Source organism: Micropterus salmoides, unplaced genomic scaffold (assembly GCF_014851395.1).
Source record: "Micropterus salmoides isolate LMB-PRFRI ecotype aquatic unplaced genomic scaffold, ASM1485139v1 Ms_hic_scaffold_10, whole genome shotgun sequence".
Taxonomy (NCBI): Eukaryota; Metazoa; Chordata; class Actinopteri; order Centrarchiformes; family Centrarchidae; genus Micropterus; species Micropterus salmoides.
This window is the reverse complement of record NW_024040041.1, coordinates 17304442-17318454: the sequence shown is the minus strand read 5'-3', so window position 1 is coordinate 17318454 and position 14013 is coordinate 17304442. Positions and strand designations below refer to the sequence as shown.

General features: G+C 47.2%; 1 protein-coding gene across 1 annotated transcript in view; it reads right to left on the bottom strand.

Annotated features, from left to right (window-relative positions):
- Positions 1-201: 201 nt before the first annotated feature.
- LOC119888817 (retinoic acid-induced protein 1) overlaps positions 202-14013 on the bottom strand; it is a 52595-nt gene continuing 38783 nt past the window's right edge. Inside the window, exons 2-5 of the mRNA XM_038699559.1 lie at positions 6043-12650; positions 5712-5805; positions 4670-4719; positions 202-1891 (exon numbers count right to left, since the gene is read on the bottom strand). Of these exons, the coding sequence (XP_038555487.1) occupies positions 1883-1891; positions 4670-4719; positions 5712-5805; positions 6043-12573 (6684 nt within the window). The 5' untranslated portion in view covers positions 12574-12650 and the 3' untranslated portion in view covers positions 202-1882. The remainder of the gene's footprint in view (positions 1892-4669; positions 4720-5711; positions 5806-6042; positions 12651-14013) is intronic.

Sequence of the window (14013 nt, the reverse complement as noted above, 5' to 3'; positions counted from 1 at the left end):
CACATGACTAATGATTGTGTCATGATTGTATATATGGCTATGATTTACCTTTATGACTCATGGTCACGTTTACTTGGCGAGCACTTGGGTTGTCATTGTTGCCACTCTGCACAGCAGCACAGGGTCAGAGAGGAAGAAAATGTGCTGATCCAAATTGTGTCGCCGGTGTATTAATGTCAGTGCGTGTTCAGTAAAGACAAAAAGAGCAGGCGTTTGTCATAGCAGCATTGAAAGGTGCTGGTATATTTAACATTGGCGTTACAAAAAACATTTCAAACAAAGTGATGCTGTGTCATCGATTCCAAACAAAGAGACATGAAAATCAATAAAACGGCATGCTCCAACTAAAGACAAGTGACATTCCCAAAAAAGGTCGTTATTTTTTCATCAATGGATTCTTTTAATAACATTTTATAAGCAATAACATATTCCATTTTATAGAAAATAAACATCTCTAGGAAATACTATACACAATTATATTAGTACATCACATCTTACATTTAAACAGCATCAAATACTTATATACACCATTAAATAATGAGCTTCATAAAAGAGCAAGTTTGGTGTGGCGGTTTTGCACTTTCTTTTTTGCTCTAATACTTAAATATGTCTCCTTTTGATATGACCAGTACTTTAACTGTCGCCCTGTACAGGGCATTGTTACATAGCATGGAAGAGTGAAAGAGGCTACATTTGAGATACACAGACAGGTGTGTTATGAAATCTGAATAGAATGTATATCTTTCTGCACTGCTGTGGTTAGTGAAATAATCATACATGATGGCAATGTGTAACAGTAATACTTATGAACTGTACATAGATATGAAGTGAGATGACCTGACTCCCGGTTGGACCCTTGGAGCCCTGATCTGCAAACTGTCTAGTGATGATGACGGCGTCTACTGTACATATTGAATGTGCACACAGTTGAAAACACTCTTAAACAGAGTTGTCTTTTTTTTCTTTTTGTCATTTTTCTTTTTTAATTTTGGAATAACACAAAGCCTGACATATACCAAGGGTGACGCAATGATGTCGTATAGTCATAATGCACATCAAAATACATCTCCGAAGATAAGAGCATTATAATAAAATACTGTGTCCATTTTTTTCTTAACTCTTCAATATCAGAATATTTAGAACCTGTAAAGCACATCATCATGTACAGTTTCCTTTTTTGTTTCATCTTGTTTTAAACACAAACGCACACATTGAGATAGTACATCCAGTGGTTGGCTGTTGTTTTTTTGATGCATGACATCTTGAATTGGAGATGAACTTCTTCACTCACACAGACACATATGCACAAACACACTGATGATGTGGCTGTAGAATGACAATTCTATGATTATCACACACACACACACACACACACACACACACACAAGCATTCACACCTCTTGGATCACAGTCAAGGTACCCAGAGGGATGCTCCTGTCCAATCAGTGTCCGCCAGGTGTCTGAATATGATAGCAACCCATCCGAAGGCAGAACACACACACATATTCCTCGCTCTGCATTTCAAACAGCCCCCCCGTGCACTGGGCCCTAGGCACACAGTCTCTAAAGCGCAGTCTATCCTCCTGTTAAACAGTGCCGCTGCCTTCTGCGTTCCAGTAAGGGGCTCCGTGTAGAAAACACATTTCCAGGCCGGGTTCAGGGAGCAGCTATTCTCTGCGGGGCCATTCTCCAGGGTTTGTATTGCTCCAAGCTCCACCTCAGTGCAGCCTTTTACCCTCCCCCAGCCCCACTGGCCAATGTGCTTGTCCGGCATCAGTCATCACTATGTTTTTAGGTATAGGTGGCTGTTAGGACAGCATTTTTGCTTGCCTTGCTGGATAGGTGATGCTTGACTGGCTGAGAGGTGGTGTGCTGGAATATCTTACAGGTCCTAGGTAGAAAAGAGAGACTGAGATGAATAGACGTCACAAACATGCAGAGAGGAACAAATGTGTGAGTTGTGCCAGGGGTCTTGAGATCTTCCCCTGTGTGTCTTCCACCTGTGACATTGGCTTTGCACTCACAGCACTGCCGAAATACTTAGCACACATAGCATTTCCTGTAATTTATGAGCCTTTATGTTCAGTTGGTATGCATCTAAACTATTATGAAAACTGCGCAGGATGTGTTTTTATTAACTCAAAAGCTATAATACACATACATTCAGGTATACTGCAGGTGGAGGCGCCTCCTGTGGAGGCAGGCCTCATATGTATGAGTTGTACAAGCGTCTTTGTGAGTGTGCAAGAGTATTTTCTGCAGACATGAAAGCGAGCTGGCTGCAGTGTGCATGAGTGGGGCGATGAATGCAGCTGGCCAGTGAACCAGCTCCACTGTGAAAGACACAGCAGGAACGCCCACTAATTGCGCTGCTGTGGCGGCGGTGGTGGTGGAGCGCTTTTCTTTCCCCTTATCCTCCTCTGCAGCCCCCCAGTATCTCTCGTTCACTCTCTCTGTCTTTTTCTCTGAACTGCCAGTTGCCCATCCTTATTGCCTGGACTCAGACCAGCAGCTTTGCTCCCTGTCTCTTATCTCTCCCTCTTTCTTTCTTTCTTTCTTTCTCTCACTCCCTCTTTGAACTTACCCTCCCTCACACCCTCTCTTTCTGTTTACCTCCCTAGAGTAACTCTTACTCTTTTACACCTTCAATTTCACCAGTTTTTTTTCACAGAGTCTCTCACTTTGTTTCTCTTGTTGCCCTTCTTTTCTCTTTCTATCTCTGTCTCTTTCATTCTGTCGCTCTCTGATGTAACTGCCCCCGTTCGTCTTTTGTTCCCACTCAGCCGCAGCACGAAACAGTTTTTCTTCTCCCTGCCTCTCCGCCTGTCTTTCTCCCGCTCGCTACGTGTATATATGTGTGTGAGCTTACAGGTAACCTGTTAATGAACCTGTGTGGACGCACACAGTGTGTGTCCCTTACCTCTAGAGAATCCTCAGCTGAAGGCAGCATGTGTGTTACCATTAACCCTGAAGTGAACGCAGGCAGAGGGAAAATTTCAGAGGGGGACCCATGGGTGGGGTGGTTGTGTGCCTGTGTGTGTATGTGTGTGTACGTATGTGTTTGCTCTGGCCTTTGATTAGGCTGCTCAGTGTAAATTGGCATAGCACAGACCCACACATATAGACCTTCAGATCCCTCAGCTGATGACAGCTCTGCCTCAGCCCGCTAACAACAATCTCTCCCTGTCTTGCTCTCCTTTTCTCTCAGTTTCTCATACTCTATTTCTGCTGCTTAGACGTGGGAGTTGAGGTGAAGAGAGGCGGGTAAGGGGGGTGGAGAGGAGATGAGAGAGAAAGAGGGAGGAAGGGATGAGGGGAGGACGACTGAAAATGGAAAAGGGAGCTCACAGGAGATGCAAGGTGATCTGATAGACGGAAGGGAGCTGGAGCAGCAGGGAAGCGCAGAAGCAAAATAAGGGGAACAGGGAAAATAAATGATGGGAAGAGAAATAACAAGAGAAAGAGGGAGAGAGTAAGAGAGAAGGGTAGAGAGAGCATGTGGGGAGGATAGCAGGCACTGATGCTGGGTGGGGTGTTCTGATTAGCAGCCAGCTTTTCATCCCTGTCAGTCTGCACAGAGAACAGGAGAGGAAGGGGGTGAGAGGGAGGTGGAGAAGAGAGATGCAGAGAGAGGAGGGAGGAGGGGAGGTTACTGCCACTGCTGCCTCAATGCACCGCTGCTCCCTGCTGAATGTCAGCATCTCCCCTTCTCTACTCCCCCCTCACTCCATTTGACCTTCCTCCATGTGCTGCAGTTTAAATACACCACCACCAGATGGCGTCTGTCTTACAGGAAAGTTTACTGTGGAGAGGACTGTTCATAATAACACAGAAACGGGGACCCATTGTGATTGCAGTGGTCTGTAGTCATAACAATGGCTGTTGAGTAACAGCAATACACAAATGGCACATAACTAAGTGTTTACACAGCTAGCAGTGGTGGATATGGGTTCAGCTTGCCAAGGTCATTGGGTACACATTGGTTTGGTAACATGATATCTATCGGTCAGTCCAAGACAAGCTCCAGGCCTTCATGGGTTAAAGACTGGCACAGGGGTAGAAAAGGGTACTTGATACCAGTGTACAGTGAACACCAGCCGGGACCCTCGTGTTTTCTCCTTTGAGTCTTTCTCTGTTTTACAAGAGCTGACAATTGTGTTTTGTGTTCTGCACTGTATCATCTATCCAGCCATGGTGCTGCTGCTTGTGACAGCAATGTGTGAACAATTTTTTTTTCTGTGCCAGGATGAGAAGGATGAAGGGTGGAGCGGAGCAAGGGGGAGAAAAAAATAGGATAGGAAGAGAGGGGATGGGTGGGGAGAAAAAAAACAAAATGCACTGTGGTTCTTAGAGCAGAGCAGGTATAAGTGCTGTAATGGGAACAGAAACATATGCACATCTACTGTACATAAACATATATGTAAAAACTAATGTCCGGGAGGTTGTTACCCTAGAGAGATACTAAGGCGCATTATCTTGGTTCCAAATATCCTCTCCATCTAACCCTCCCCCTTTCTTCTTTTTCATGACTCACTGTTATTAAAGGAGGGTGCAGTAATAATTTGGTACCAATCAGTAGAAGTCAGCTGAAACGGTTTAGAAACCTTCTAAAATGGATAACTGAAGGATTGGCATGCATTCACTAGTTTTGAGGTTTTCAGTTTCTTACCTCATGTTTAGGACATTTGATGGAGAAGTCATCCTCGTGGAATGTGCAGCCTAGGCAGGGAGAGAGAGATTGCAAAAGAAAAGGAGAGAATAAGCTACAGTGTTGCAGATAGACAATGACAATAAATTAATCAAATAGCATGAGGAGTGCAGACAACAACCCCTACATCCCCCCTTTGGAAAATCCAGATACATGACAAAGAAGTGGGGTTAAAATGAAGAATGTGCAAGAAAGAAAGAGAGAGACTGAGTGGATGAGTTGCAATGCAGGCAGGCAGGCAGAGGCAGGCAGTCAGATATGGCTGGTGCACTCAGCAGGATTAAAAAGGGCCTCGCTCTGCTCCCTGTGCTGGCTAGGCAGACGTGGCAGGCCTTCTAATCCTCACACTGTACTTCTTTGGCATGAGGTAATGTAAGGGGAAACCATACAACACATGTGCTGACACACAGACACTCACTTCTATTGACCAGGGACACACACGCAAGCATTGACGGGAACATAAGCCACCTGGTTGTACAACGCACACAGGGAATTTATGCAAGCATTCATGCAGGAAGGCACACACATAGATGCACGCAAACACACACACGCACACACACTCAGTCCCCAGACACCAGATTGGATGGACTGAGCCACAGGGGTAGTGGTCAATAATGCACACATACACACCCTCCTCCCTCTATCTCTTCCCACTCTCTCTCTTGCACACTCCAGGGTCCCAGTTTCTTCTTACCATCCCCTTTATTCAAAGCTCCCTCCCTCTTTCCTTCTCTCCTTTCCTCTTTTGCTCTCCCCTAGCACTCTCAGAAATCTCTCTTCACACTCAATAATGTTACTTCTTGATGCCTTTTCCTTCTCTCATTTTACCTGCATCCACTTTCCCTCCCCTTTCTTTCTTCCCTCTCCTTTCATTTCCTCCCTCCCTATTGCCCTCTAAACCCATGTTCAGTTTCCCATTCCCAATTTCCCTTCTTATTTCTCCTCTCTCTCCCTGACTTTTCATCCTTTGTTGCTCTCTTCCTCTCTTGCTGTGGTCTCTTACCTATCTCTTTGGCGCAGACATAGTGGTATTTATGAGAGCAGCCTCTCCAGCAGCAGCTGAGGGACGCCCCCACAATCTGGCACTTGTAGCAGCTCTGGGGTTAGTCAGACAGACGGACATATGGACCAAGACCAATAAAGAAACAAACAAATTGACCGATGGAGGCACATAGGGATGGAGAGAAGAAAAAGAGGGAAAAAGTCAGAAGTTAATGGCAATTTCTCATAGAAGCTGCACAGATTCTGAAAGTGACTGTACATTGTATCTCTCGTCGCTTTATAAACATGCACACATTTCAAAATAGACTCAGTGTTGATAATTGCTGTTGTACCGTTTGGGCTGAGTTGTTGGCAGCCTCCTTCAGTCCGTACAGCCTCCCAGCTACCATAATTACCCCCTTAGTCCAGATGGCACAATTTTCATGCGCCCAGTGCTCCTTAGCTTCTGCCTCCGCTTGTAGCCTTTGGAACATGCTGTCGCTGCTCCCTTGGTCACTTGAGGCTCCTGTGCTGATGGCCTGGAGCTGCTTCACCCTCCTGAACCTCTCTCTGAGAGTTATTCTTCGTGGACCAGCCTCCTGACCCGTTCTTTCTGTTCTTTCTGCCCGTCTGTAGCGCCAATGATGGTGTCTGCTACTGCTGCTCTCTTGAGCGGATGCTTCTGTATTGCCCTCCTTTTCTGTGCTGCCCTCATCCTCATTCTTTGAGGAGCTGCCTGGTTCTTCAGTGCTGCTACTGTTGTTATCATTGGTCTTCTCTGACTCTTCCCTGAGGGATTCTGTGTGCCTGATCGTCAAAATTTTCCGCGGAACGCCATCCTCTGTGTAGTATGGTCCACACAAATCACCTAGGTCCCTGTAATTTGCTGGCTTTCCACACAGGCTACATGTAAGACACCTGTCAATTAGATTTTTATTCACCAAGGGTCCCTTTAGCATGGCAGCAGTGTGTGGCACTACCTTTGCAACTGTGAAAGGATTCCTCATTCTGAGTATGCCCTTTTTTCTACGTCTCTGAAATATTACTGCATCTTCAGGCTTGTTGACAATGGCACACCAAGAGGAAAAGTCTCTGGAGTTGTTGATCCGTACATAAGGACAGAAAGACAGTTTAGAATTTCGATGGACTGGTTTGCGCCTGATTCTTTTCACAGAAATGGTTTCAGTCTGTTTTTCTGATATTGTCACTACAGGACCCACGATACATGCCGTCTGTTTTTTCTTATTTTCTCTTTCGCTTTCTTCTTTTTCTCTCTCTTCTTTTTCAGCCCGTTCACATCCCGCAGCCCTTACTACTGCCTCAATAACCTCGATGGCGTCTTTCATCCCAGGTTTTGGCCCAGGCTTTTTGTGGACCTTAATTGGCTTGCCAGGAACCTGCTCTGATGAGGCTTTGCCTCGTTTCCTCTTGGATGGATTTGCTGATGGTTTTCTGCCTCTTCTAGGTTTCTGGATGAGTTCTGTGCAGGTAACCTGGGGGGCTTCTGTGATATCATCTGGGCTGATTGGCAGAGGTACTGTGGACTCTGTGGGGGTTGCCTTCTCTTCTACCCTCTCTTGTTGTTCTTCTGTTTCAATATTTGGCTCCTCAACTGTCTTTATTTCTTCCAGAGGGGCTTGGCCTTTTCTCTTCTTTCTCCTCTGCTTTAGGTGCATCTCATGGTTGTTTTTAATGGCTCTCTGCTTGGCTAGCCTTGGCGTTGTAACTATTAGGCTCCCTGCTTCCAAGGCTATTACTGAGGCATCTGTACTCTCTACCATGGCCCATCTCTTTCTTTTAGTTCTGGCTGACTTAGTGGCAACAGAAGATATACCTTCTGAGGCCTGTTGTGTCCACTTTCCTGGAGGCTTGACTTCTACTGGGGCCTCCATTGAGCTCCAAACCGTGTCAGTGCCAACATCCTGCTGTGTAGCTGGCTTAATGTTTTCCTGTCTTGTCTCTTCCTTATTAACAACCTCTTCTCCCTCCCCTTGTCTCACCTCCTCTGGCGTCGAGGCCTCTTCACTGAGCTTTTCTCTTTTTTGTGTCATCTCCTCTTTTCTCAGTGGTTTCACTTCTTCTTGTCTAGACTCTATGCTTTTCACTTCTTCCTCTGTCATCTCAGTGCTATTTATGAGCATAGATGTCTCACCTTCCTTTAAGACATGTTGAGACAAAGCCTTGGTTGTCACATCATCAGTTAGATTGCTGTCTATCTGGGGAATTGGGAGATGTTTCTTCGAACTAGGAGATGTAATTTTCTGCACCATGGCCTCATATTTCTGTCCTCTTCCTTTGCGTGGTGGAAGAACTTTTGTTTTAGTGGGGCATTGAGGAGGCACCACAGGCACATCATTAGTGATGTCAGTTTCACTGATGGGAGTAGTGTCTTTAGGTGGGGGAATGACCACAGAGGCTTTCTTGGGTGGCCCTCGCTTTCTTCTGGGGCCCCGGACACCCTTCTCTTTAGGTGTAGAGACAACCGGTTCCAGCAGGGGGGGTTGAGGTGGTAAGGGTTTTGGTTTGGGCTTTGGACCCCTTTTTTTCTTTACTGGCATTGAAGAAAGGTCTGGGCTAGGTTTCCGTTTTAGTGGAAGTGATTTCTTTTCTTCAGATTGTTCAGTTTGGGTTGGTTGGGAAAGGGGTGCAGGTGGTTCTGCTGAAACATCTTGGTTTTTGACTGCATTAGGAATGAGAGTTACAGTTTGTTCCACAGTAACAGGTTCCTCTACTTTTGGAGAAACATCACTGGCTTTAATTTCTGTCAGTGTCTGGGGTAGAATATCTTCTCCTACAATTTTTCCTTTTTCTTTTGACAGTTTTTCTTGCGGGGGCTTTCTGGATCTTAAGACCATATTCTTACCCTCCTTCTCTGGTGCCTTTGCCTCGTGGTTTGCTTGTTTTTCCTCTTCGTTTACTGGTTTTACACCCTGGTTTACTTTTAATAGTGTAGATTTTAGATTGCCCTTGCCCCTGCCCCTGCTTTGCAGTCCTGTCAAAGGCTGAATGATTTCTTCTGACTGTACGAGCTTTGCTTTAGAAACTGAGCCTTTGGGACGACCAACTGGGGCCCTGATAGGTGCAGTGTCAGCAGGGGGCAAAACATCTGCAGGCTTAGGTCCTGGTTTTGGACCTGGTTTTAGTGCTGGTTTTGGACCAGGTTTTGGTCCAGGTTTTGACCCAGGTTTTGAACCTGGTTTAGGTCCTGGTTTTCGTTTCACAGGAGTCTCTATTTTCGTTGGCAGCTCTGGTTCATTTGGCACAGGTTTTGGTCCTGGTTTTGGTCCTGGTTTAAGTCCAGGTTTTGGCCCTGATTTTGGTCCAGGCTTTAGGCCAGGTTTAGGCCCTGGTTTTGGACCTGGTTTTGCTCCTGGTTTTGGCCCTGGTTTTAGTCCAGGTTTTGGTCCTGGTTTGAGCCCAGGCTTTGAACCTGGTTTTGGGCCTGGTTTTCTCTTCACATGAGGCTCAACTTTGGGAGGCAAGTCTGGTGCATTGAATGAGCGAGTGCACATTCTTGAACGAAAACCATCAGTTAGCATTTTGGGAGTGTGGCTCACAATAGATTCTTGATGAGCTAGGTCCATTTGGTCTGAGAATAGCACAGTCTTGCTTGGAGGCATGCAGGGTTTCTGTGTAGGCGAGGGGGCTCCTTCCTCTTCTTTTTCTCCCTCCCTTCCCAAACTTAGCTGTCGCCTGATTCCCGCACCTGAATGCATGATTCTTCTTCTGCCCCGGGCATGCTTACGTCCAAATGCCCTCGGCTGAGCAGATGGGGCCACAGGCTCTGGCTTGGCCAAGGGGGTCACAGCACTGGCACAGCTGATGCCTGGCTCCATGTCTTCATCACCTTTTTTTGGGGAGGGTGGAGTGTCTGCCCAGGAGGGGGCTGAGGGAAGTATTGACTTCCCTGGCAGCTGAGGAGAGTCTGGCTCCAGCACTTTAGCATCACTGTGATCAATATGATCCCTGGACTGAGCTGGTGGTGTAGCCTTGTCATTAAGAGCTGAGAAGACTGGCATAGCAGACTGAGGCTGAGGAGCAGTGTCACCAATGGCCGACTCTCTTGCAGAAGCATCTGCTGCTGTTGCTGCTGCTGCATTTGGATGGGCAGGTGCCCCAGCAGACTCATTGTCAGTATGAAGCTCTGTACTCTGACTCTCTCTCTCTGTCCTGCTGCAGTGATCTCCAAGAGGCTTCTCTGGCCCATCTCTATTATTCATGTGCTCTTCAGTCGATGACTGACTGACTTTTTCCCCCTCCCCCAGTTCCTCTGAAACCTCTGCAGACACAGGAGGGGAAAGAGAATGTTGCTTTTGTTTCTGTATTTCATCGGCCTCCTCCTCACCTTCCCCCTCTTCTTCTTCATCCTCGTCATCTCTGCTCTCTCTCTTGTCTGAGTTGCTCTCGTCCAAGGCATCAACTTGGGGGGTTGGAGAGGTATTCTCTGAGCTGTCCTCTTTCTCTGTGGAATATTGATCCTGTTCAAGGTCACCCCTAGAAATGAAAGGCAATGTTTTCACTGAGCTCTCAGAAGCAGTTGGAGACTCGGATTTAAATACCTCTGATTTCATCTCTTGGCCAAAGTGTTCCTTCTGACTGGAGTCAGAGAGAGCTGCTGGGGACTGTTCAACTGAGTCTCTTGCATCAGGGTCATATTTGCTCTGGACCCCTTGGTACACTGTCTCCTTATAGCAATAGATTTTTTCTGCCACCTCTTTGTTTACTTTGCTGTAGAGAGCAGGGCATTTCTCTTCATCTGACCATTTCTCCAGATTCTCTGTAGATTTAGTTGTGTCTGAATCTCTCTCACAGTCAGGTTTTTTTTCTGTTGTCACCTCCTCTTTGTCAGCTGATTTCTCTGTCCAGGCTGATTCTTCAAAGTTCTCTTTGACAGGTTCATTTATATGCTGTATATGTGAAGGGGAGTCCCTTTCTTGTTTCAAGGGACTGGGGATTGTTATGCTTGTAGGAGACCTTTCATCACCAAAGGTCTTCACTGGAGTACTCATGCTATCTCCTCCCTGCCCTGACTGACATCTGGTAGGGTCAGGGGTAAGGTTGTGCAGGCCTGAGTCCCCAGATCTAGTGGACATATCATCTGGAGATGTCATGGAGCATGAAGAGGTTGTGTCCAGGCTGAGATGTGTATTACTGGGTGCCTGTGCTGGACTTCTGCCCTGGCCACAGTAGTAGTAACCTCTCTCCAGTTGTTCATCACTACTGCTGGAGTAGCCACCCTCGTGGAGTTCCATGGGCATTGGCTGGTGCTGTGGGGTAGAGTAAGGGTCCTGCATGGCGCCTCCACCTACACTACTAACACCAGCATCTGGATATGGAGGACTTTTGTACTCCTCACCCTTTTTGGAGGATGCTACACTTCCAGCACTGCTGTTGCTCCCTCCACTGTTGCGCTTACTGCCTTTCTTGTTGGCCACCAGGGCCTCTGAAAGCAACAGCTGCTGGACATTATTAGAGATGTTCTCTACCTGAGAGGTGAGGGCATTCAGGCTCCACAAGCTGGGGTTTGACAACAGTTTCTCTGAAAAGCGTTCTTTCATGGTGGGGACCTGCGGTGTGGTAGTGTAACTGTGGGGGGCTGCATGGGGCACATTGGGTGAGGGGTGTGAGCGTGGGGGCATTAACATGGTGTTGGTACTGCCTTGCTCCTGCATACCAGCTGAAGAGGATGAAGAAGAGGAGGCTGCCCCAGGGGTCATGGGAGGTTGGCCATACTGGAACGATTCTGGATTGGTCATTAGTGGTGAAGGGGTGGAGCTGTATGAGGGGGAGCGCCCTACAGAGCGTGCAGGGGAGTGGCTTGAGGAGGGGCTACAAGTCTGATAATACTGTTCTGGTGATCTGACAGACAGCTCTGAGAGACAGTAGTTTTGTTGGGGTTGGCTGTAGTGTTGGTATTTTGTGTGGGGCTCCTGGGGGTTGGTCATGGCCTGTAAAGAGGGCTGCTGCTCATAACCTCTGGATGGAGGCTGTTGATAGCCGTAACTGTTCTGGGTCGACCTGTAACCCCCCTGCTTCAGATTGCTGTGGCTCATTTGTCTCCCATACTGGGAGTTGGGGGGCATATTGTAACCTTTATAACAGTGAGGCATAGGGCTACACTTTTCCATGTATGGCGAAGGGGAGGGTGAGTGCTGGGTGTAATGCAGGTGACTCTGGGGGTACATGAGAGGGGATGGGGCAGGGTTAGGATTGTGGGGCTGGTGATGGGGGCTGGTATAGGCAGGGGTGGAGGGCTGGTGGCACTGGGTCTGGGAGTGGCCCAGTATGTTCTGTTCCATGTACTGGGAGGAGCCAGGTGCAGGGGTAGCACCAGCCTCCATACGTCCCACCATCTCCTGATCATACTGTGCTAACTGGGCTGGGTCCTCCCATTTCTGCTGGAGGTGGCCCTCGCTCATATACTGGGCTGAGTAATTCCCAGGGCCCATGTGGTTACTATAGCCCCCAGGGCCTTGTAGGTGCTGACTGGGGTTTGGTTGGGGCACTTTGCTTCCCCTGTAGGGTTTCTTTGCCTGCGAGGGTGCTGAGCCTCCATTTCCACTCCCATTCCCTCCACCATTGCCTGGGTAACCAGGGTAGGCTTGCTGGCTATAACAGTCCTTGGGTCCTCCTCCAGTTCCTGGTCCTCCAGCTGGAGGCATGCTCGTTGGGTTCCCCAGTGAATGAGCCTCATAGCCTGACCTGGCATGCCCTGAGCCTGGGCCTGGACCTGGATGTGGACCGGGACCTGGGTGTGGGTGCTGGGGGTGGGGATGATGCGGGTGTTGGCGGTAGGTTTCCAGGCGGGATAATTCATGGGGCTCCTGCTGGTAGCAGGGTTGGTTGCTGTGGTAACCACCGCTGCGCTCACGGAACGACTGCATAACTCTCTCCGTCTGTAGCCAGAGCAAGGAGGGGGAGGTGAGGTGAGATGGGAAAGGGGGAAGGGGGGTTAGGGGTTCTGAAGGCAGGGAGAGAGGGAGGGACAAGAAAAAAGAGAGAGAAATTATGGGGGTTAGTGCAGTTGAGCCAGGGGTTTATCCATTCTGCATTTTCTCATTTCATATTCACTGTCTAATTCTATTTTAACATTCACCTAAAGTCATCGCAAAATTCTTCCCCTCTTTGAGAACCACTGGAGATGATAATCTTTCACACTCATTCACACATACACACACACACAGGTGTTCACATCCCACGCAGAGGCAGTATTATTTAGATATTCCATCCACAAATACACAAATATATTCAATTCATTGGCATAATTTCATTCACAACAACTGTATTTGAAATTGCTCACAGCTCTAATATTTGTCCAGATTTGAAGAAACTGTGCATGTGTGTGTGTATGTGCATTTTTGTGTGTGTGTGTGAATAAAATGGCCCCTAAATGGTGGAGGCTCCAAGATCTGTTTCAGCTTCTTAAGATGGAGGGGCAGACATGTGATGCAGTCTCTGGTGCAATGATTGACATGCCTGTGTAAGAAAGGAGAAAGTGAGATTGGTGTGTTGGAACTTACTTAAATAATCATAACAATGGTAACACAGCACCTGTGTGTGTGTGTGTGAATGTATGATTGAGGCCAGGCAAATGTTGAAAGACCGCAGGCCACAGCAATCACATGACGTCTGAAGAGCATTTGTGTTAGGTTGTAACACTGGCTCTGAGTCTGAACTGAATTTGTACGATGCATTATTCATAATTGTTTTGGATCAAATATGATCCCTAGATGTAGCCCTTTTTTTTCCTAACCACTCTAAGATATTAAAATGTATTACATAAACAAACAATGTAAAATGATATTTTCTTGTTTGTCTTGGATGCAGTTTTTCATAAAAGCTTTAACTGAGCCCTCTTTTTCTTCTTCTCTCTCCGCCCTGTCTTTTCCCGCACAGATGCAAACACCAATTTCCTCCAAGGGATGTAAGAAGTGGTACAGTGTGTGTTTGCGTGCATGCTTTCAGTACACCAGTAGGGGTGTCACAGAGTGTGTTTGCATGCTTTTTGTTTGGTGTGTTTGTTCCAGTTTGTGAGTGCACATGGCACTGTTTTTCTGTAATCTTTTGCTTGCCTATGCATGTGTGTGTGTGTGTGTGTGCGTGTGTGTGTTTATGCATTCATACAAAAGAAAAAGGAAGAGAGGAGGGGTGGAGAGTGCTCTATTAAAGGAACAGAGTCACCTGGAGACAGAGCACTGAGCTTGTGTGTGTGTGTGTGTGTCTTCGTGCTTGTGTTTGTGTGTGTCAGTCAGTTCCAGCACAACATCCCGGCATTCAATCTGCCCCAGGGACGGTGGTGCATCCCACCAGACGCACAGCAGCAT